Source organism: Onychostoma macrolepis, chromosome 16, assembly GCF_012432095.1.
Source record: "Onychostoma macrolepis isolate SWU-2019 chromosome 16, ASM1243209v1, whole genome shotgun sequence".
NCBI classification, from domain to species: Eukaryota; Metazoa; Chordata; class Actinopteri; order Cypriniformes; family Cyprinidae; genus Onychostoma; species Onychostoma macrolepis.
In genome coordinates, this window is record NC_081170.1 from 15,360,349 (window position 1) to 15,384,958 (window position 24,610).

Here is a 24,610-nt window from a genome sequence, read left to right on the forward strand (position 1 = left end):
CAGCGCTTCGCACGAGCTATTTGGCTGACTTGACAACAAATGCTAGACTAAGAAACTCTTCTCCGCTCCTCAAATACAAAAAAAAAAAAAAAAAAAAGCATTAGCCTTTATATATTTATTATATGTTTTTTGAGTAAAGAAACCGCTTTACTTATTCAATCAACAGTTCTTTATTTACCTTCAGACAGCAAACAAGCGGAGAAGCTCCTAACTGCGCGCCGCACTTCATTGACGAAAGAGGCGGGAGGAATAATGAGGTTTGACTGACAGTTTGAGGAGCCAATGGCGTTACGAGCTTTAGTGTCTGTGGCGTCACTTATTGATCCAGGATCAGTGATCCGTAGCTGTATTTCTGATTTGAGCTTGAGTTTCAGAATGCTTTCTTTGAATAATGTAACATTAACTTTTGTTTACGCTACCGCGCTACTTGATCAAAAAAAGAGCTTAGATACTGAAAAGCTATTTGATTCAGAAAACAGCGACGCTACCACCACGTTACTGAGAAATGTAGTTAAACTAGTAGCGCTACTGCCCATCACTGACAAACAGCATGTCAACACATTAATATTCAGTAAAAACATGAAGCATACTCATTCCAGAACATTCTCTATCACCGTCCCACACGTTAGACACGGCATGACCCGTCACCAGAAGGTTGATTAGACTCTGGCTAAAAAGTATCGAAAGAAAAGGTTAACACAAAACAGTCAGCACTCCCTATAAATGTACATTTCAGCTTAATATATTTTTAAATGTTATGATAAACAGTGCTATAAAAAAAGTAGGGCTGGGTTTTGACACAAATTTCATGATTTGATTCTCATTCACAAGCTTGCGATTCGATTCGATATCGATTATTTTGGATATATATCAGGTACAGTACATGCCAAATTTTCTCAAGGGAAAAAAAAGCCTGTAAAATATACATGAAAGTCGGTTGGTGCTACATTACTATAATATTGAAGGTTAAAATCGGCTGATTTGTTAAAATTACACTTAATGAAGTTTTTTAAAAATATAAACAATGGTGGCAGTCACAAAAACTTGATGGATTTAAATTAAACATTGAAGAACAGTAAATGAATATGTTATATGATGCATATATTTAGAAAAATGCCCCTCTCTAGAATTTATTTTTCTTCATTTTTTATTTTATCCAAGTAATGCGCTTATGATCACCTAAAATGTTTTTCTGAGGTAAATGTGACGTTACGTGACATTGTTTACAAGTCGTTATATTGACGTCTTTGCGCGGCTGAAACACAGATTGAGCGATTACATGAGACAAGATACGGATTGTAAAGTTGTATTCTTTCTTTTAACTTACCTTCGATGTTTAGTCATGTTTATTTCGTGCTGAAACTGGTATTAATGTGGAGGAGATGATCGGTTCACGTGCGCTACGCACTGCCGCGTCTGTTCAACTGAGGCGCTACAGCGATCTGTCACTCTACATTAAACAGCGCCAAAATGGCATTTATTGTTTGAATACTGCAATACAATGGACAGAATTTGAAGACTTTGTTTTATATTAAAAGTACCAAAGCACAATGCTTATTGTCATATACTGGATGGGAAGTGCCCTTCAACGTTCCTTCCATTAACTGAAAACAGACTAGACTGATCGATTCTTGGTATATGAGAATCGATTAATATCGAGATATCGATATTTTTTACCCAGCCCTATAAAACAGCATTACACAACATAAGATGAATATATCAGAATACAATTCAATAATTAGAACAGCTGCCTAAAAGTCACACAATCAAATATAATGCAAAGAACTTGAACAGCCATCATGTATTTTACCTGCCGTGGCCGTACACAGGATCAATCAGAGGTTCAGAGGTGTCTTCAATCTCATTCTTTATGTTCTCAATTCCCTATAATTTCAAGTCAGACCACAAATACAAACACACAGACACATGAATGAGCCTGGCGGGCAAATGACATACGCTACAAAGGGCATAATTTGCCATGTAAGCTATCGTTCAAAAGTTTGGGGTCAGTTATTTATTTATTCACTTTTTAATGCCATGCCAGCATCAAGGCTATTTTCATGGCAATCTCAGAATAAATTACACAAGGTATACAATTAACAAAAAGTTATAAAAGGCGTTTCAGATCTACACTAGAAACAATTCTAAAATACATTCAGGTGACATTTTTTAATAAATCAGTTAAACACACCTCTGAATAAAACCGTTGTCTATTTACATAAAAAAAAACTGTACAATCTAATATGCTTCACAGCCATTTTAGTTTGGGTCAGTAGATCATCTTTTTTCTTTTGGCTGCTTAAAATTCTGCTTTGCCAAAATAATTACTTAATTTGAAAATCTATTAAAAGTAATATAAAACAATTATTTTAAATTGTATTAATATTAAACAATATTACTGTTTTTACTGTATTTTTATGGTGAGCATAAGAGACTTCTTTCAAGAACAAACAAACAAACTAAATCTTACCCCAGACTTTTGAACAGTAGTGTAGATGAGAGGTTGTTACCATGCAAGCTCATTATTCTCGTTTTTAAAAGGAATTTTCAAAAACAAATCAGCAAAAAGATTTTTCATGGGTGGGAAACATGAAGTTATACCTTTGTAAGTATGACAGAGTACAGGAATAGCAGAACCCCAAATTTGTTCTTCCAAGTGTCGTACAGTGACAACACCACCTCTCTCAACTCCGCATCAGTCCTGACAGTCCTCTTCCTGAGGAAGGAGTAACCACAATGTGACTATCAATTGGGAAAATCCTTACAGACTTACAAATTTATCCAGAAGTTTTTTTTTGTGCTGCATCCCTTAGTTCATTGTGAAATTAGTTGCTTCTGCACTACTGGAGATTTCTGCCAGGAATTTGCATATTTGTAACACAAGGAGAAGGAAAGGGTAAGCCAGTGAAGACATAAGGAAAGAGAAACACAAGTGACGCGGTGTGGAAAGAGTTTGTGCACTTACTGTATGACGCTGTGAAACCTCTCAAAGCCAAGCTCCTCAGCAGCCAAAGCAGCTACACACACACCATGCAAAAACACAAACACATTTAACAAGACACAACAGTCCAGAGAAAATTATTTGTAAGTTCACGGTTAATGAGAATACACATCTCAGCAAGTTTATACTAGCATGCGGTGTTGGATCATCTACTGTAAATGTATGCATTCACTGTGTTAAGATATACCAAATATTACGGATCAGTGTTAGGTATTATTAAAAAAAACTGTCACTTGGCCCTGTTCAGTATTTGTACAACATCGAGAATGACTGTTGCTAATTTTCTTACTCGGTGTGTCAGTAGGTTGGCTCGACTCTGGCTCTGGGTGGCTGTCGGTGATGTCACTGCTGTCTGTGGTTTTAGCACGAGGCAAGGTGGCCAAGTGAAAGGCCTGTGTCTTATTGAGGCAGGCAGACTCCAGGATCTCACTGAGGGTGGAGCACAGGACTGTCCTCTGCTCTTCCTCTGTAAAGATACACAGCACATATGTCAAGCCATGCATCTCATTTCTGTGCTGCGTTAAAGATTCAAGTCGATCAGCTTTGCCGCTAGCTGACGTGTTGGATCCTTCACTCTATAAACTGTGTCTCAGTATAGTTTCATGCCATTAACTTTAACCGGTATCAGCCAAATATATTGGGAATTAAATTAAAGTTTAAATGAAGTGCACCACTACCCATTATAAACAAAAAAAAAATTAATTGCATTTTCATATAATTCAAATGTCTTGCAAAACCCCATGAAACTAATCCAGAAGTTGAACAAATTTATGTTGGTGGGACATGACTGCTCTTTCTGTTTATCACGATCATGCAGGATAACAAGCACACATACTAATGAGGTCAACAGATAAGAATGTTAAATATGATCATTACAAAGGAGTGTGGAGGAGATGAAAACAAAATCTCTTTGGCTATAAAACAAAAGGACACAATCTCTCCAACAATGTTGTCACACGTCTTCAATTGAAACTGAAAGTGATCTAAAAAATTTGCCAAAAAAGGCTTATGTATTACGGGTGACAGGTAATAAACGTCTTAGCCTAATTTTATAATTTGACTGCATTAAGACATAGGGCCAGATTTACTAAACAGGTCAAATTAGCATGAGAGCACAATCCGATAAAAGTGCAGATGGAAGTGGAAAATTCTACAGGTGATTTACTGACAATGCACAAAATAAAGAACACAGAAGCAACCGGCGCATTTCCATAATGACCAATGCAATCTACCAAGAGCAGTGCAAACAAGCAGAGCTATAATAAGGTGCGTGCAATCTACTAACACAGGCACAAATTGGTTAAGTCATGCTTTTTTGGGCGGTAAATAATGGTACAAACACCAGGAAATTGATTAGTGCAAACCTAAGTAAATCATGTTGCATGATTCATTTAAATACTCTCCTCTCATAAATTTTGCATCTGAAAGGAAAACTCCAACAAATGCATATGCAGTGAGGTCAGCCACAAAATGACTCTGTCTACAGCTTTTCACTGCACGTTATTAGTAAATCCTGTCCAAAAGAGGGTTTGCTTTGGTGCAAGCTGTTAGTAAATCTGGCCCATAATGAAGCACCACTTTCTCCAATTTTAGGCACACTGTAAGACTACAATACAGATATGTACCTATAAGATTCACGATGATGTCTTTCATTTCAAAAATACAATGGGGGGGGGGGGGGGGGGGAAGTGCATTAAAAGAATTATATCATAACAATGCTTAATTTATGCATTGACACCACCTAAATATCAAGTTTATAAATTACGTGTCTTTGTGTAGTCTACATAATCTTAATCACAATTTACATTATATTTATGCTTCTTATGATGCCACATTATGATGAGTTTGAGATGCTCATAAATGCCAGGTCTGAGTTTTATCGAGTGCACAAAAGTGGAAACAAGGTGATATTCCCTTTTAAAATAATGCACAACAAACCTGAGACATCTTTCCAGTTTGAGCCTTCAGTGTTAAACAAAATGTTCTTCAACAGGAAAGCCTGAGAAATAAACAAAACATACAAATCATTAGGGCTCCACTTAACCAGGCAAAAGGAACAATCTGACAACAAAGCACATCTCAATACGTGTATATATCAGTTCAGATAACAATTACACCACAGTGTTACAGAAACAGAGTTTTAGAAAAGGGTAGGACATCCTGTGAATGCACAGAACAAGCAGCATTTGTGATAGATATGGAATGTCAGTGCAAGACAAAAAATTGAACAAGACAAAATCTGAACAGATTTTAAAACAGCAGGTATCATACATTTGCCAACTTTGTAAGTGGTTACAAAGAACACTAAGCAACTGAGGATAACAAACTAGCAGACCTTTAGGTATTTTCTGAACACAAACTCACGCAGAAATATGCTAGGAGATGATGAATGAATCAAAGATTTATGAAATTAGTCAACAGGTGACAAATTAAAGGAAAAACTTAAAGCGTCTTGGCAGAGTGTTGGGCGAAAAAGTGCCACCACAACAGCAACAATGAACCCTGGCTTTGATTCGATAAGTCTCTGGATCTCTCTTGGTGGGATTAAATACCATTCTTATAAAGGTGTTTTGATAATGGTGGTGGAGGAAGCTAAGACATTGGTAAAAAATTGTCCCCATAGGTGCACTTCAAGGATGAGAACAATAAAGACAATTAAAAAAATAGTATAGTCCACACCACAATGATAATGGCACAGAACAACAGTATTGTTGGAATCCCTTTCCCAATGAGTTGTTTTTTTTTTAGCTGATGAATGATTTAAAAAAAAAAAACTAACATTTAAAGCTAGTTTGTGCTTATAGTAAACAGAATATTATCATACTTTGGTCTGGATGCTGATATAGTTACTGATCTTGATGAGCGTGTCTCTTCACAATGGCATACACTGTAGAAAAGTCCTACATCACAAGTATTTTTGGAGGCAAATTTCATCATCTTAAACAGTACAATCCATTGAACACGCTGTACTTCTGTCCCTAACAGCTTCGTTTTCACTGCTGTCAAAAATTACCCATCAAATCAATCAGTGACTGGATGGATGGGACCATTGTCAATCCTGGAAGAGAACAGCCCCTTCAGGATTGGATAAAGGTAATCTTTTAGAAAAATTGTGCGGGCATTGTTCCGGTTTCTCTGGATTTTCCTTTAATTTGTCACCAACCTGTATATCACATCACTGCAGTGCAGCTTTTATATTTTGGACTTTACAAAGGTGTGGATGTAGTACGCATACTTCATTACTGACTTATCATAACATATTATGAACAGAAAAAATAAGGTGAATACCTGCACAGGTGCAATGACAGCACATGGTCCACCTTCAAACTGCTCCAATGCAGAGCGTTCAGCCTCACAGAACACAAAGCCTGTGGAAAGAAACACAGTGAACACAAACCACCTTCAATGTCAAGCCTCAGCTTGGCAATTCACCACAATTTATAACTGGGCAAGCAGTCAGGGTGAAGTTGGCATTGGTCTTCTTTGCTGACCGCTGCAGATTTTAAAATACAAGTAATGGATGTATATCCTTTAAACTGAGAGTTCCAACCTTGAAAATCTGAGTCAGCATTAGTAAGACTTCTTTTAATAACAATTAAAGCATCAAGAACCATCGAGACCGCTTACCTTGTGACCACCTTCGGAAGAGGGATACAGGCACTCCTCCGCCACCGGGTCTGCCCCACACCAGATCCACTACTTCTTTATTAACGTTAGTATCTGACATTTCTGTTCTTGATTTTCGTCAATATTAACTCAAACCATGCATCGAGACCAATAGAGATCCTTGTGACAGCTAACCGCTGTAGTGCACGCGACGTGGCTAGCGAACTTGTCCTGGCCTGCTGTTGTATTCCGCTCAATCTTAAAGATTTGGCTTTGGTGAGCAGGTGGCATTGGCCACAGATGCGCTACTGATGCATAAACTGTCCCACAAGCGCTGAGTGATCGAACGCTCGCGCCAAAAACGTTAGCTTTTGAACGCGAAAGCCTGTACCAACAGCACACCACAACAGCTCTATTAACCTACAGGTGCGCTTTGTGTCTGAAATGAATGTTATCTTTCGTCTTATGTTGTATTCAGTTCCTTAATTCGAGGTTTCTGTTCTGTCTGTTTAACTGGACAGGCCTGGTATGTCCTCACTGAAGTAACGTTAACTCTCTCACCATAAGGTCTGTGGCTTGTTGCGTTATTAAACGTCCAAAACAAACGTTAAGCTCGTTCCTCCGACAGCCCGTTTTAATAGTAGTCAACGACTGTCAACTCCGCTCGACAACATCCAGAAAAATTCAATGAAAAATGCTCGCTGAGGTAACGTTAACTGCAGAGTGCTCTATGATCCATTCAGTTTATTTACTACGTGCCTCCACCTCAAGTTCGACTTTGTGAGAGATTGGTTCAAATCGAGAAGGTTCTGGTGACGTAGAACGAGGGAGAGGTCTGATTGGTTATTCCCCCCATCAATCATACGGCAACGTCTTGTGTTGTGCCCGCCTACAATACGGAGGCTGAGCTTGAATATACAGAAAGCTTGGCTAAGCAATGTTATATAAGAAAGAGATTAGGCAGCCATAAATTCTTAAAATACCAATGAAGCAGGCGCGCCCACAGAAACTATACTTACCGACAATGTAACCTAACAAAGTGTACAGTGTTAGGTTGGCATTTTTAAAAACGTGTTTTAAACCATTCTTTTCGTGAAATAAACGCAATATGACGAGATAGTTTAACATTCTTAAAACTGACATACCTCCAGCTGGTTTAGTGTCTTTTCTTTTAGCTTTGTTTTTCTTTTTAGCTTTTGCAATGGGTGGACAATAATGGACAGCTGGATAATAATGGATAATCTGACCGGATGGTCAGAAAATAATGATTTTTTTCTGGATATATTACCACCTAAACATTGTAAATAGATTAACACTGCTTATTTGCGCTGCACCATGCACCAAGGTACCTTCGGGTAACAAGGAAATTTTGTGAGCACATAATATGTATAAATTGGCAATGAAATAGTTAATAATGACTGAATAAACTTCACTTTAAAAAAAGTATAATTCGTTAGACAACAAGTTTTTATTTATTTACATTTTAGCATGTATAGTCACTTATTTTCACTACAAACATTTCTATGAATAAAATAAACTGTATTTAATTAATTCCTTTCCATTGTTTGTACAAAGTTGCATCCAAGCAATATATCTTGCATTGAGAAATGCACTGAGAAGAGAAGCAGTTACAGACGCACAAAAAAAAAAAATCTTTGGAGACTTTTATTTTGTGAAAGATGTGACTTAACAGGAAGACAATCTATCGGATTCACGTTGTAGCCCATGCTTACATTCACGTTGGCAAGTGAACGTACCTCTAGTGAAGAAGTATATTCCCCTTTATAAAAAGTGACATAAATTCACAGATTTTAGCTAACAACAATGGGCGGACAAGCAAAAGCTAAAAAGAAAAACAAAGCTAAAAGAAAAGACACTAAACCAACTGGAGGTATGTCAGTTTTAAGAATGTTAAACTATCTGGTCATATTGCGTTTTATTTCACGAAAAGAATGGTTTAAAACACGTTTTTAAAAATGCCACAAAATGAAACTTCTTTTCTTGCTATAGACTGCGCACTAGTAGTCACCAGTGTTTGCTTTGACAGTAACGGTTTATTGTAAGCATGACATTTAATATCCGTGTGATCTCATTAATGCTATGTAGAGTTTATTGAAGAAGGGATGTCAAACTTGTCATAGCTGTGCTTAACCTAGACTTATTCACATTAAACAGATTTTGTAGCTGAATCTTGTGCAGGAAAGTTTGCTTATGTGAGTGGTTTGTGAAAATCTGTTATTGATGTTCAGGTGCCTTGATGTCACCACAGGAGAGAATGCAAGCCAAGATGCAGGAAAGAGCCAAAAAGAAAACATCTGAAAAATACACGACTGATCAACTAATTGAAAAGGTAATATATTTCCTATAATGACACCCTTAAATACATGAAATATTAGTGCTTGTTTTCAGACTGTACTATTGTACCTCTCTTTTCTTCTTAGACTGAAGAGTGTATAGACAACTTTGACTTTGACATGGCCAGGCTGTACTGTCAGCGAGCGCTGGATATTGAACCCACTAACCTGACCCTCCTGGACATGATGGGGAACATCTGCACTGAGCTAGGAGATACAGAGAAAGCTAAACAGATATCCTTTACACGTATACTACCACAGTAAAATGGTCTTTGATATAGAAATCACTTGAATATACAGGTGCATCTCAATAAATTAGAATGTCATGGAAAAGTTCATTTATTTCAGTAATTCAACTCAAATTGTGAAACTCGTGTATTAAATAAATTCAGTGCACACAGACTGAAGTAGTTTAAGTCTTTGTTTCTTTTAATTGTGATGATTTTGGCTCACATTTAACAAAAACCCACCAATTCACTATCTCAACAAATTAGAATATGGTGACATGCCAATCAGCTAATCAACTCAAAACACCTGCAAAGGTTTCCTGAGCCTTCAAAATGGTCTCTCAGCTTGGTTCACTAGGCTACACAATCATGCGGAAGACTGCTGATCTGACAGTTGTCCAGCAGACAATCATTGACACCCTTCAAAAGGAGGGTAAGCCACAGACATTCATTGCCAAAGAAGCTGGCTGTTCACAGAGTGCTGTATCCAAGCATGTTAACAGAAAGTTGAGTGGAAGGAAAAAGTGTGGAAGAAAAAGATGCACAACCAACCGAGAGAACCGCAGCCTTATGAGGATTGTCAAGCAAAATCGATTCAAGAATTTGGGTGAACTTCACAAGGAATGGACTGAGGCTGGGGTCAAGGCATCAAGAGCCACCACACACAGACGTGTCAAGGAATTTGGCTACAGTTGTTGTATTCCTCTTGTTAAGCCACTCCTGAACCACAGACAACGTCAGATGCGTCTTACCTGGGCTAAGGAGAAGAAGAACTGGACTGTTGCCCAGTGGTCCAAAGTCCTCTTTTCAGATGAGAGCAAGTTTTGTATTTCATTTGGAAACCAAGGTCCTAGAGTCTGGAGGAAGGGTGGAGAAGCTCATAGCCCAAGTTGCTTGAAGTCCAGTGTTAAGTTTCCACAGTCTGTGATGATTTGGGGTGCAATGTCATCTGCTGGTGTTGGTCCATTGTGTTTTTTGAAAACCAAAGTCACTGCACCCGTTTACCAAGAAATTTTGGAGCACTTCATGCTTCCTTCTGCTGACCAGCTTTTTATAGATGCTGATTTCATTTTCCAGCAGGATTTGGCACCTGATGTTAAATGGCCATGGTGTTGGTGTGCTTGACTGGCCAGCAAACTCAAAAGACCTGAACCCTATAGAGAATCTATGGGGTATTGTCAAGAGGAAAATGAGAAACAAGAGACTAAAAAATGCAGATGAGCTGAAGGCCACTGTCAAAGAAACCTGGGCTTCCATACCACCTCAACAGTGCCACAAACTGATCACCTCCATGCCACACCAAATTGAGGCAGAAATTAAAGCAAAAGGAGCCCCTACCAAGTATTGAGTACATATACAGTAAATGAACATACTTTCCAGAAGGCCAACAATTCACTAAAAATCTTTTTTCTATTGATCTTATGAAGTATTCTAATTTGTTGAGATAGTGAATTGGTGGGTTTTGGTTAAATGTGAGCCAAAATCATCACAATTAAAAAAACCCAAAGACAAACTACTTCAGTCTGTGTGCATTGAATTTATTTAATACAAGAGTTTCACAATTTGAGTTGAATTACTGAAATAAATGAACTTCTCCACGACATTCTAATTAATTGAGATGCACCTGTATTTATCTTGTACTGTGACTGTCCTCATGAAGCTTCTAGTCTTGTTTTTCATTTTGTTGAAGAGTAATTGTATTTGAATGTTGAGGTCCTTAACAGTGGTGTACGTGTATTTGAAGGCTGTGGAGCTCAGTCCAGAGGAGGGCCACAGTAAGTACATGTACCTGGGGCAGATTCACACAGGCATGGAGGCTGTACAGTACTTCAGTAAAGGAACTGAGGTCATGCTCAATGCCATGGACAAACACGCCAATGAGGCAAGACACTGCTGATACACAGTTCAAGCATTTTAAATAGATTTTTAATTCACTTGATTATTTCATTTACACATTTGTATACACTACCATTCGAATATTTGGGATTTTTGAAATAAATTTTATTCTGCAAGGATTCGTTAAAGCTGCAGTCCGTAAGTTTTGCCTCTTGGTCGCCATCTCTGTTTGAAAACCTGGAATTGCAGCTGTGTGTGGAATTATCTTCCTTGCGTGGGATGTGATCCGGCACGGCTCTAGTGCAGATTAATCTAATGTTTTGAGGAGTATGTGTGTCAGTCTGTCAGTCACGCACCGGTGTGGATACTGTACTTAGGAATCACAGATTCTAGCCTACGTCTTGGAATATATGACCAAAATAAGAATTTTCACCATATATTGCCATCTGAACAAGTAAGTAACAAATCTGCCACATTTGTTCTGACCAACTGAGGAAAAAAGCATTACAATAAGTTGCGCTACCAATGGTAATTAAATCTAACGATCGGTTAGTTCATATCACATCTAACCGTGCAAGTTATTATTATTATTGTTATACTTTACTCTCAAATTATCAATGTTAACAACATCCACATTGTGTGACAATGAGTATAGTGTGTATTAGCGTGTAAATTTCAATTTCTGTACAGTCTAATCCAGCAGTTCTCTAAAGTAAGGTGATAGTTTTGAACACTGTCTGGTTATGTACTTGCTCAATTATTGATTTCGCATAATTTTTAACCCAAAAAAGTTACGGACTTGTAGCTTTAAATTAAGAATTACATTGTTCAAAAAAAAAAAAAAAAAAAATGCTGTTCTTTTGAACTTTCTATTCTTTAAAGTATTCTGAAAAATATGTATCATGGTTTTCACAAAACTGTTAAGCAGTACAATTGTGTTCAACAGTGGTGATGTTGAACGATGAATGTTTCTAGAGCACCAAATCAGCATATTAGAATGATTTATGAAGAATCATGTGACACTGAAGACTGAAGTAATGGCTCTTGAAAATTCAGCTTTGCCATCACAGGAATAAATTACATTTTTAAAATAGAAAATAGTTGTTTTAAAGTGTAAATATATGTTGCAAAATTAATGTTTTACTATATTTGTGATAAAATAAATACAGCTTTGTTCAACATAAGAGACTTCTATCAAATCCATTTAAAAATCTTACCAACCCCAATCTTTTGAATAGTGGTATACATGTTATATTGGCAGATGCTTTCTTATCAGTAGAACTTACAAATCCAGGTAAAATGTAACTGAGAACAGATATATTTTCACATAAGGACATTAAATCCAGGGTTATATGTAGGTAAATATAACCCTCTGAAATATAAAACCCCTCTAAAATTAGATTAGCTTCAATTTAAGTCCAAAATAAAATGGCCATATTTGGGAATGTTGTCACAGAAGGTTTAGTTTCCCCCCCCCCTTGGTTATGACAATAAAAATATTACAACAAAAATACAGAATGTTGCCTATACAGAAACTGATGAAGAATGAACCTACTCTGATTAAACTGTGTGACGACTAGCCCCAGTCTACACTATATTGTGGAATTTGCGATGACCTACAGTAAAGCAGGTAGCTAATACTACGAGAGAAGTGCTGAGGTTGAACCTCAAGTGCTGGTCTGAAGTTGCACATACAGTTCTAGTTCAGTAAATATAAAAGATACAAGTACTAAGATGACTCTGTAAGTTATAGCAAGAGTAAACCACAACACAGTATGCATACAGTTGTAGCAGGTTAACACAGTAAAATAGGATGTGACTGTATGTGTTTTAAAGTTTGACAGAACCCTGAAAACGAGAGAGACTATCTGAGACCAGACGTAAACAGAATTTCACTCCCTAAGATGCAAAGGAATTGTCATTTTGTTTAGAACCCTGAGAGCTTTGGCTAATGAATAATGGATGCATTCCATCATTGTGGTGCATTTTCCCAATGGACAGCACTTTCTTTGCATTGATTGCTAAGTTAGCTGCTGAATCAGAGTAATGCTTTCTGGAAGGCACAGAATTAGCACTGACATAATAGCAGGAGGCATTTATGCTGAGCTGGTTTCATAGTATGCCTGTGTGCGCTGTTTGCATCTGTCTACACAGGGCAGGTAAATGGAAAAGACAGAAGGACAGATGTGTCTTGTTCCTGTAGGTAGAGAGTAATTGAAAACCAGCTGGTCACAGACATTGTTTTACATCAAAGCAAACTGTAATCAATTGCAGTGACAACACAGGTCTTGCATACATTACTGTGTATTGAATTCAGATTCCATGAATAATGCTCTGAGCATTGTGGCAGCATAAAATGTACATCCTCAGTGGTCTAAAGACTTGTCTTGAAGGATAGTTGTATTAGTTTGAACAAAGAGGAGTTAGCTGTAGGATTTATTTAGTGCTTATTAATATGCAGTTGAATCTTTCAGCACTAGAGGGCAATAAAACTTAAGCAGAAAATAAAGTCTTATAGAGCAGTGGCCCTCAAACATTTGTCTTGTATAGCACAGATTTCAAAGGCCCACCAGTTTTCATTTTTAGCTTTTTATTTATTTATTTAGTTTTTATTTATTTAGTTTTTATTAACAGAAACTAGGAATGTTTACATATGAATTAACCACAATTTATTAAAAAAGAAAAATTCAAGAACTGTATGCTGAAAATAACATTTTAATATTTTTTGCATGTTTTTCATCACTTAAATTGAGTTAGATTATTTTAATACATTATAATATTAATACTGTTAATAACAATATATTCATTTAAATAATTCTTTAAAAAGTCATCCTGCAACCCTAAGGTCCCTGGAGAATCACTGCTGAGAATTTGCATGTATCATAACTAACTGTGAATATTTACTAAACATCTTGAATGTGTGTTAAAAATATTATTGTAATAAATTAATAAAAAAAATGTAAACTTCAAATACCATGAGATTCATAAAATATTATGTTATTATAAATATTATAATTCATAAAACGGTTGTGCCATGTGTGCTATGAAAGGTTAAAGAAACATAAAAGAAATAAAAAGATAAAAGTCTTCTGAAGCCATAAGAACAGGTGACATTTATTTTGAGAGTCTCGGTGGAGCAATGAATAATGATTTAAATTTGGTCTGTTCATTACTCACAGCAATCATGTTGGAATATAGCGCATGATATCTATGGTGATTTTTGTCCTTTTTGGAATTTGAGAGCCACTAGGATGTACAATTCATTTTTAAATTCCACTTAAAAATATAACATTAGACCTGTTTGGAATAACATAAGATGAGCCATCAATGGTCAATTATTATTATTATTATTAGTTTATCTCATTGTCACATGTGGTTCTGTGCCCTGATAGGCTAGTGCATTCGGAGCGGCTGCATTCCCATCTGAGTGTGCCGTCACAAAGAAGGACGTGTCTGTGGCCTTCTGTTCCATCGCTGAGATCTTCTTCACAGATCTCTGGTAAATATCTTTCTTTTTTTACACAGATATATGCTGGCTCCTGTTCAACCTCTGCCCATCTTTGTTTGCTCTGGCCTTTCTCACTATTTTCATTTCTCAACCTTTTTGGCTTTCTGTACCTGATGAGATATGCCCCCCTCACACACACACACACTCACACTCAGACATACACACCTGGGACGCTGCAGACTGGAGCCCATCTGCTCTGAGGCCTGCTGAAAAGATCTAATCACAGACTGGTTGATAGAGGGATAGAAAGAGGGAGAGGGTTGGGAATTCAGGTTTGGAGTAATGGTATGGTAGGAGAGAGATGAAGAGTAGATTTGGATTGGAGATGCGCTTAGTGTTGATTGCCGAGGATCTTGGCACGTCGTGACTTCATTCAGACCCTGAGATTGAAATTCAAAGCATGAGTTAAAGGTCAGGTTTATTGACTAAGCACCATACCATTTTCACACATCGGTGTACATTATAAAGGGACAGCAGCAGCCTCTAGCAAAATACAGTACGTCTCTGTGCCTTTCCTCTTGATGTACTGTATGGTTGTACATGTGCATCAGGGTTGTTGTTGTGGTAGATGTTTGCTGCAGGCGATAACTGGAAAATCAAGAGCAGGAACGAGTGTGTGTGCTAACAAATAACATTTTCTTCACTAGTGTTGATGCCCCTGGGTGCTGTGGAAACTCTTGTTTAGTTCAATTATTGGTCAAACTTGTAATTTTTTGGTGTAGACATTGTACCCATACAGTGCAAAAACATGCAGTGTGTGTTACTTTAAAATGGTTCCAAAAATGCATTTAATTCTAATACATATTTGATGCGTCCCATTTTGGTGTCCGCATTAAATTTAAAAAGCATATTAAATGCAAGTAAAGTGGCTACTTTAATGTTTCAGATAACTTTTGTTAAAATAAAATTCTAAATATGGGTGACATAATGTTCCATAATCATTCAGTGTAACAGGTATATATGTATGTAAAAATGAAACAATATATTTAATCTGATATGTACTTATGTACATGTACTTTTTTTTTTTTTTAAATGATTAAAAGCTTCTTGCTGACAAAAGGGTAAAACCTTGTGGTTTGAAGAATAGTGGCAAAGATTGGTACAGATTTAAAAATGCAATTGATTAGTTTTGAGGGGCTGCAATGTGATTATCCATAAAAAGAGTCTTTTAATGTCATCTAATGATTTTTGTTCTGAATATGCCGGATGAGAATTTTTGGTATTATATGAACTATTGTTACACTGGATGACATTTTACTGGATGTCTTTTGTAAATCATGGTAAAAATGTATGATTGTCATTATTTTTGCTCAGAAAACTTTTATTGTTTATTTGACCCATATATAATATTCATCTATATACAGTATCTATATATGCACAAGCAAAAAAACTAAGTTTTGTTATGTGTGGTTTCAGGTGGTTCTAAATATTTATTTTAAATTTAGAAAGTTCAAACTTAATTGTCAGGTTTTTATGATTAAATACACACACATCTTACTCACAACCTTTACCGCTTTCCTTACTTCCGTTTTGGGGTGGGCGATATACCGGTAGACACAGTGCTCATCGAATGCAGGTAATTTTTGCCACTTTATAGGCCTGATAAACACACAAAATGGCCTTCTTTGCAAGTACGGCTCGCTTGGAACCTCAGCCGAGGTGGTACTGAAAAATGTACCAGGTAATTGGTACTGTACAAAGTGGAAAACCTCCAAAAGTGAGCCGTACCGAACCATGCCGTGCTGTACCATGCAGTGGAAAAGCACCATAATATTCCTGTTGTTTGTCATTCATGTTAATCAAACAACAAATGAGAGAAAATCTCTCACTGCTCTTGACTAAATCACTTTAATAAGCTTTAATAAGAAGAAATATATATTTAATTTACAATACACAGTGAGGAATATGCAGTGTTTTTATGCATTTGATTACTTTATACAATGCATGTAGCAGTTTTTATTCGTTCTACTGCAGTTTTTGTCCTATTGCTTGTAATTAGTTTCTTATTGTTATTTAATCAATGACTTTTTACTTGTTTTGAGTGCGCTTGAGGTTTTGTTTTTTAGTTTTTTGAATTTATTTATTTTTAATTTAGGGTAGTATTAGCTTTTGTGATATTGACATTGGTGACAAGAATTATGAAATTTCTATGCTTCCTACTTCCTCATCTCATCCTACTTCTTATTATATACTGGTTCCCATTACATCTCATTCATCCTTGCTTTCTCTTATCTTATCCAACATGCTCTTAACCTGTTTGATGACTTCTCATCCTACCCTAATTCCTTTTATCTTATACCACTTGATCTCATTCTACCCTGCTTCCTTTTATCCTATATTGCTTCTTCACATCCTATATCTCTCACTTTATATCATTACCTATGATCCTGTTCTCTTCTTATCTTTTCTCAATATCTCGTGTCTTTTCATTAAGATATTGATTGATCATAATTACTTTGTGAAAATATTTGCACACAGGTTTTTTATGCAAAAATGTACTTGCACATGAGTTTAATATCACTGACTGGCTTTTATGTGCTTTAATTAGCTTTATAACTCTTTTTATCGTTTGACAGCATGGAGGAGGGCGCTGCTGATCGTTGCAAAGAGGCCATCGACAAAGCTTTACAGTACAACGAGCACAACCCTGAAGCACTCCAGTTGATGGCCAGCTACCTGTTCAGCATCGAGAAAAGTGAGGTACGACAGGACAACTGCGGAGTGAATTACCCAGAGTTCCCTCACTGTCTCGCTGGTTCACTGCAGCGTTCTGAGCAGTGGGTCATTATGCAGTCATAATTAGTGTAGGTGGAGAACAGCTGAGAAAGCTGAGTCATGTATTTCTGAGGAGACACAGATAGAAATTGTGTGAGAGAACAAGTGACCTAAGAAAGACAGGTTTTGGGCATGTGCACTTGTTTTTGTATGAGGGATAGGCAGATGAGAGCGTTAGGTCACAGTTAATGAATTACAAGCCATTAATAAAACAAGCTTATTGAATATGACTGGATGTGGGAAAGATTTACTACTAGTGCCAACACACCCGCGTTGATGCAGTTCCTCACTGCACCACTAGGGGGCACACAGACATAAGACCAGCACGTCTGAGTCGAGCTTCAGTCTACAGCTTAAAGCTCTTACACATTTGTGGGTATTTTCTCTTCAGAAGACACTTCCATTTCCCTTCAGAGAGCTGACAGCAAAACTTGACTCAACAATCATAAACTTGAGTTTCTTTGTGTCCTCTAACCTCAACCCTTTTTCAGGCTTGTACTTTTTCATCTCATCCTATGTCACTGCCTCTCATCCAATGTTTCTCCCTCTTGTCATTTACCACGTTCTCTTGTCCTGTACATCTTATTCATGCTATTTTCTACTTCCTCTCATGCTTTACTATTTCCTCTCATTCAAAACCATTTTCTCTCATCCTAAACCACTGGTTTTTCTCCATACAATTTCCTACTGCACAACATATATTCCTACTTCATAGTAACTTCCTCCCAACGTATTCTACATCCAATATTCCTTCACTTCGTCCTGTTCTTCATTTCATCTCATGTATTGTTCCCTCTTGTCCTTTACTACTACCCGTTATCTTACTTTTTAATTTTCTTTCATGCTCAGTCTATACTACTTCTTATTGCTCATGCTATTTTCTACAGTACTTCTTTGCATCATATACAGTACCACTTCCTCTAATCCTTTATCACTTCATCTCATTTTCTCTCACCCTGACCTACTTCCCTTTATCCTATTCTGTATTTTACCTCCTCATACCACTACCTGTTATTCTACTTTCTGTCACCATACTCTCATCCTTTACTACTTTTTATTACCCGTGCAATTTTCTACTTCTTTTCATCATGTACAGTACTACTTCCTCTAAATCCTGTATCACTTCCTGTCATTCTGACTTATTGTTTCTTTCTTTGGAAGTTTAACACTCATCACTCATCTTATAGAGCTTCCTGGTGTCCTGTTCCACTTCCTGTCATCTTATTCCACTTCCTAGTTTCTTATATCCTTTCCTATTTTCTCTGTTACAAGTTTTCTCTCATCCCATCTTATTACCATCCCATCTCACCATCTTCCTCTCATCCTATACCACTTTTTAATAGCCCTGCTATTTCCTGCTTCTTTGCATCATATACCACTTCCTTTTAGATTGTCTTACTTTCTCTCTCCCCTAAACTACTTGCTATTTTCCTATCCTCAACATATTCTACTTCCTTTTATCTTTTACTACTTCCTTTCATCTCATTCCACTACCGGTTATCCTAATTTCTCTCACTTCCTCTCATCCTATACCACGTCCCCTCTTCTTGTAGAGCTTCCTGTTGTCCTGTCCTACTACTTGTCATCCTATTCTACTTCCTAATTCCTCATATCCTACTTCCTCTCATCCTATACCTTTTCCTGAAAGAGGCATATTTTTACAATCGTCATACCTAGAGGAGAGGCTCTTTTAACTTTGTTATCATGTTTTTATACAGGAGGGGCGTGAGTACCTGAAGAAGAGCTTGTCGTCATGGTTACCTAGCCTACAGAAAGAGGAAGAGTCTTTGGCGAGCACAGAGCATGACATGGAGGAGGAAGAAGATCAGAATAAGGTGTGTGCACAGGTGTTTGTGTTCCAAAGGCAACGGAGAGAGAAAGATAGGATGCATCTTGACCTCTCCTTTGACCTCTTTCTGATGGCATGGAACAGAATAGTGCTGCGCTTAAAAAGTTTTAAGTCTGGGAAAGATAAGGGAAGAAAGGAAACAAACTAGCTTATTTTATCTTTTCATTTTTCCTCTCAACACCAGACCAAGGCTGTGGCAGTCTGTCGCAAGGGTGGCCCCGGGGCCACATGCGCACACACACACACACACACACACGCGCACACACACACACACACACAGATCCTTTATCAAGTGACCATGCTTCACTGCTGACAGTCTTGCGACTGTTAAAAACATTGTTTTTTGCTTAAGGCTACAAGTTTCATGCTTATTCGAAAACATATTTTCATTTCCATGTGCCTAAATGAATTTTTGCAGTTCATCTGTTAAGGAGGGCTCTATGCGGCTGAAGAAACAGAAAAACAAGCCTCACCTGAACTGACTTGAGGGAATTTATAAAAGTTGTTTACTTTCTTGTTGGTTAAAATTTCAGGAAACTTTCTGGCACTAGCCATAAATTTGTCATATGTAGATGCAGCTTTGCGACGTTTGGAAAATCTTGGCAGGTAGGAGAGTATGTGCCTGTTTAAAGCATGATGTAATCCGGGTTCAAAACTCTTATCAACTCTTTTTACAAAAACCATTTATTCAGTATAGAGATGAGAGATTGTGTTTGTATACAATACAACATCACAGACAGGCTACAATTAACACAAGAGATGTGTTAATTGGCCTTGATGGTGTGATGATATATTGAGTAAGTAAATTGTGTTTATAAAGTGGGATTATTGAAATGTTCATTGACACCTTAAAAAAAATTAGTCACAACCAGAACTTTCATTTATTTAATGGACCGTTAGTCAATGCAAATCGAAAGATGTTTCCCCTTTTCTAGCTAGTAGACGATACACTATTTGGCTTTTTCTGTCCTAAAATAGTTATTAAACACCTGTATTATTTGCAGTAATGTCATTAAGAAAAATTTAAACAATGTTGTGAGTAAAAAATGAGATTTATCAAGTTTTATCGAAAGCATTTGTGGCACTCTGTTGATTATCATCGACAATACCTTGACAATACCAATACCTGCAAAAATGCAGTCCAAAGAGTGCAAATCTTCCAAACTATTTGTCAGTTTTATAATTTTATTCATAGACATTTTCCAGTAGATGCAGTATAAACAATATTCAGTTATAAACTATGTACGTTAAAAGAAAATAAAGTAATACTTTTATTCAGCAAGGACACATTAAATAGATCAAAAGTGACAGTAAAGACTTTTACATGGGTACAAACAAAAGATTTATATTTCAAATAAATTCTAATTAATTAAATATCAAGCAACGAAACAGCGTATTGTAATGATTTCTGAAGGATCATTTGACACTGAGGACTGGAGTAATGGCTGCTTAAAAAATCAGCTTTTCCAATACAGGAATAAATTACATTTTAAAATATATTAAAATAGAAAAATATTTATTTTGGTGAGCCTTGGTGAGCATAAGCGTATTTCATCAAAAACAGTAAAAAAAAAAAATATATATTTTGAATGGTTTAAAATGGATAGTGTATTTATTTTCTAATTCATGTTTGTAAATTAGCTGTTAAAGAGTAGCATTTTTTTCTAGAATTATAAAAAAGAAAAAAGAAAAATAAGTTTTCATAATTTTCTTTATCAAATCACATCATCAAGACTTTTATGATCCTTAGCTAATTTACCTTTCAGTCAATATTTACTGTATTGTTTTTTGTTTTAGAGCAACATCCCACCTTATGAATCCAGAATAACAACAGCCAAACTGCTGATCGAGGTCGAGGAGTATGAGGTAAGATGATGGTCTAGATCAACACTTTTAAGAAGAACATTTCAAATGTTTCGAACTGTTTAGAGAATTTTTGTTTCAGAATGTTCAACTTCAATGCTCCTCGGCAAGGCAGAACTGAAATGTCAGTGAATGTTGAAGAGGAGCGTAAAGTACCTGTCAGTAATTCTTTGAGGTGGTAGTAATGCCGTCCTATACACAGGTTCAGCTGATGAGCTGTTCTCAAGCTACTGGTTTAGAAATAATTTCATAATAGTGCATTGGATCCATTCTAGAGTGTCTTTATTTATCCAGTGTGAGCACAGTTTAATCCAAGACAATCCATTCTTGCTGTGCAAGCAAGTTTAAAGACCTATAGAATACATCTTGAACAAGTACACTAATATTAACTATATGTCTAATGAACAGGCTTAAAGCTGTCAGTGTTGTGTGTAATGAGAAGGTTTAATGTGTGCTCTACTGCAGCTGTAGAGTAAACCATCACCCAGTGTGTTATAATACTGTATAATTGTCAGCAGGACAGTTATTTACTACCTAAAGATATCTGTTTCTGTGGCTGTTGTGAGGCTGGTGAGCTGAACAAATCAGTTGTTGTTGTTGTTGTTGTTGTTATTATTAAAGAAAGAAATGCATGTGTTTCTGTTGAGTGCATGCAAACACTTTCATTATGCCGTCTAAAGGTACACTACCAGTCAAAACGTTTTTGAACAGTAATATTTTAATGTTTTTGTTTTTTTTAAAGGAGCCTCTTCTGCTCACCAAGCCTGCATTTATTTGATCCCAAGTACAGCAAGAACAGTACAATTTTGAAATATTTATACTAGTTAAAATAACTGTTTTCTATTTGCATATATTTTAAAATGTAATTTATTCCTGTGATTTCAAAGCTGATTTTTTTTAACATCATTACTCCAGTCACATGATCCTTCAGAAATCATTCTAATATTCTGATTTGCTGCTCAAAAAGTTTTTTTTTAAATTATTATTATTATTATTATTATGTTGAAAACAGCTGAGAATAATTTTTCAGGTTTCGTTGATGAATAGAAAGTTCAGAAGAACAGCATTTATCTGAAATAGAAATATTTTGTAGCATTATAAATGTCTTTATCATCCCTTTTGATCAATTGTAAAGCATCCTTGCTCAATAAAAGTATTAATTTCTATAATCCCCCCCCCCAAAAAAAATAATTATACTGACTCAAAGCTTTTGAATGGTATAGTGTATACTGTTACAAAAGCTTTTTATTACAGATATATGCTGATCTTTACATCTTTCTGTTCATCAAAGAATCCTGAAAAAAAATTTACTCAACTATTTTAAATATTGATGATAATAATGTTTCTTGAGCAGCAATTAGCATATTAGAATGATTTCTGAAGGATCATGTGACACTGAAGACTGGAGTAATGATGCTGAAAATTTTGTTTTGATCACAGGAATAAATTACGTTTTTAAATGTATTCAAATAGAAAGCAGTTATTTAAAATATTAAAAAAATGTTTCACTATTACTGCTTTTGCTGGATTTTGGATCAAATAAATGCAGGCTTGGTGAGCAGAGGAGAATTCTTTTAAAAAACATTAAAAATCTTACTGTTCAAAAACTTTTGACTGGTAGTGTGAATTGTATAGTCCTCCAGTGTTGGTTAGTAGTTTTGCCTTTTGTATCGATGTGAAGGTGTCCCACAGCTCTTTTGGAGGTCTGAGGGAGACGGTGTTCACAGTTAATAAGGCTAAGACTAGATTTGTTCCACTTTAAACCCTTTTCTCTTTTTCTATCAGCACTAAGGTGTCCTTTGAATAATGCAGGATTTGTATTTTATTTGCACTTTACTGTGACCTTTGCAGTTGAGTGTGAGTGTGCAGTAGGACCCTTTTTGTGCAGGGTGTGTGAACGGCCTGACACCTGTCCAGCACTCGGAGAGAGGTTTCGGAAAAAGTGAGAGAAAAGAGAATTTAAATAATAGCGGAGAGGAAAAAGGAAGAATGATGGGGTCGAGAGACAGAATGAAGTAGGGCAGGACCAGGATGAGATGCTGTAAAGTAAGGGAGAGAGAATGATAAATTGACAGCTGTGAGGAGCACACTTTTCTTTAGTTCTTTTTCACACTTGCTTGTGTTTGTTCGGTTCATCCTGAGGAGACAGTGAAGGACTGAGGGCTGCTGCCTGACTTTTAAAAAGTGTCTGCTCTCCCTTAGCTGAACACAAATAGAATCTCCTCTCAGCACGGGGGACATATTAATATTAAAACCAGTCACCTGGCTGTCTGTCAAAATGATGCCAAAGGTTGCAGGGTCGGCTCTGCGACAGCGGGTGTTTAGACAGAAGCCGGGCCCCCCGGCAGCAAGGCCCTTTGATTGGACAGCTGGGAAAGGTGAGCACTTCTAAACAGAGAGAAAGGGAGAGGGAAAGAGAAGGATGGACTCATTTAGATATCTAGAAGGCAGTCCAAGCTCCAAATTTCTTTTTTTTTTTAGAACATTCAGCATAGTAAAAATCAAACCTAAATTGCTTAAAAATAACCTATTTTTGTAAAATATGTCCTTATTCATGTTTTACATGATTCATTAGTACACGTCAAAATAATAATAATAAACTACTTCGTATTAAATTATAAAAAATAAAACAAAAACCACTGTGGTTTTCTTTCACCATAAATTAAATAGTAATCCATAGATTTTACTTTCAAAAACCACAATTTTGACAGTATTTTACAGTTAAATTGCATATAATGCAATGTTAAAGTACTAACATTAAATGTTAAATTTATTAATTTATCTTTCATCTGTATTGGAAAATGCTATATTTGTAGCTAGTTCTGAGTTCAGACTTTGGTCAAATAGAAATAATCTTGTGTGAGTATGTATTAACCTAAATCTCTTTTTTTCCCCAAAAATATTAAACTCATTTTTTTCCTAAAACATGAAACATTTAACAAAATTATCATTATTTTTAATATTCTGACAAAGTATATTGAGGTAAAATGTTGCAATACTTTGAAATAGTGAGTTTAAAAAAAAAAATTAATGTTATCCTTTGAAGGAAGAAAGGCTCTGTTCTTATTACAGGGGTAAGATATTTGCTTGCTTTATACATTATATATAGAATATGTGTGTGTCCTTGTGCGGTAATGTCCTGCATGAACACTTCAATATTAGTTTTGTTGGCTATGTATGTATACTGTCAGACAGTGGCAATTCAAAATGAGTTTTGAGGACTCGGGAGAGAGAGAGAGTGTATGTGTGTGTGTGTTTGTGTGTAGCGGCAGTGCATGCTGCATGAGCTAACTCAATATTAGCAAGGCCTTTTCCTGCTCCACTCCAGCTGGGTCAAAGCCTGACACACTCTGTGACAGCACAAGATTGATGTCTTGCTTTGCTAGTGGGCTGAACAGACGGAGGAGAGGAAGAGAGACACAGGCAGTAGGACGAGTGGGAGGAATGGAGAGAGCGGAAAGAGATATAGTTGTATGAAATGCAGTGGTTGGGAGGAGAAGGAAGTCTTGGCCTTTAAAAGTGACGAAGTTACTGTTTAATGTCAGTAGTGGAGGACTTAATTATCTTTAAAGAGGGAGATATTTAAAAGAA

General features: G+C 36.4%; 2 protein-coding genes across 4 annotated transcripts in view; one reads left to right on the forward strand and one right to left on the reverse strand.

Annotated features, from left to right (window-relative positions):
- Window positions 1–7,400, reverse strand: part of mindy3 (MINDY lysine 48 deubiquitinase 3) — a 42,359-nt gene extending 34,959 nt beyond the window's left edge. Inside the window, exons 1-8 of one of the 2 annotated variants that reach the window (XM_058746892.1) lie at window positions 6,629–7,397; window positions 6,290–6,369; window positions 4,940–5,000; window positions 3,291–3,467; window positions 2,966–3,017; window positions 2,602–2,716; window positions 1,811–1,884; window positions 591–670 (exon numbers count right to left, since the gene is read on the reverse strand). In XM_058746892.1, coding sequence (XP_058602875.1) covers window positions 591–670; window positions 1,811–1,884; window positions 2,602–2,716; window positions 2,966–3,017; window positions 3,291–3,467; window positions 4,940–5,000; window positions 6,290–6,369; window positions 6,629–6,728 — 739 coding nt within the window. In that variant the 5' untranslated portion in view covers window positions 6,729–7,397. Of the gene's footprint in view, window positions 1–590; window positions 671–1,810; window positions 1,885–2,601; window positions 2,717–2,965; window positions 3,018–3,290; window positions 3,468–4,939; window positions 5,001–6,289; window positions 6,370–6,628 lie in introns of both variants that reach the window. The other variant, XM_058746893.1, reaches the window with a different exon arrangement.
- An 898-nt stretch (window positions 7,401–8,298) lies between these two features.
- Window positions 8,299–24,610, forward strand: part of si:dkey-12j5.1 (uncharacterized) — an 88,116-nt gene continuing 71,804 nt past the window's right edge. The window contains exons 1-8 of one of the 2 annotated variants that reach the window (XM_058746894.1): window positions 8,299–8,498; window positions 8,857–8,957; window positions 9,049–9,195; window positions 10,921–11,070; window positions 14,417–14,523; window positions 17,109–17,232; window positions 19,026–19,142; window positions 20,954–21,022. In XM_058746894.1, coding sequence (XP_058602877.1) covers window positions 8,432–8,498; window positions 8,857–8,957; window positions 9,049–9,195; window positions 10,921–11,070; window positions 14,417–14,523; window positions 17,109–17,232; window positions 19,026–19,142; window positions 20,954–21,022 — 882 coding nt within the window. In that variant the 5' untranslated portion in view covers window positions 8,299–8,431. The remainder of the gene's footprint in view (window positions 8,499–8,856; window positions 8,958–9,048; window positions 9,196–10,920; window positions 11,071–14,416; window positions 14,524–17,108; window positions 17,233–19,025; window positions 19,143–20,953; window positions 21,023–24,610) is intronic. The other variant, XM_058746895.1, reaches the window with a different exon arrangement.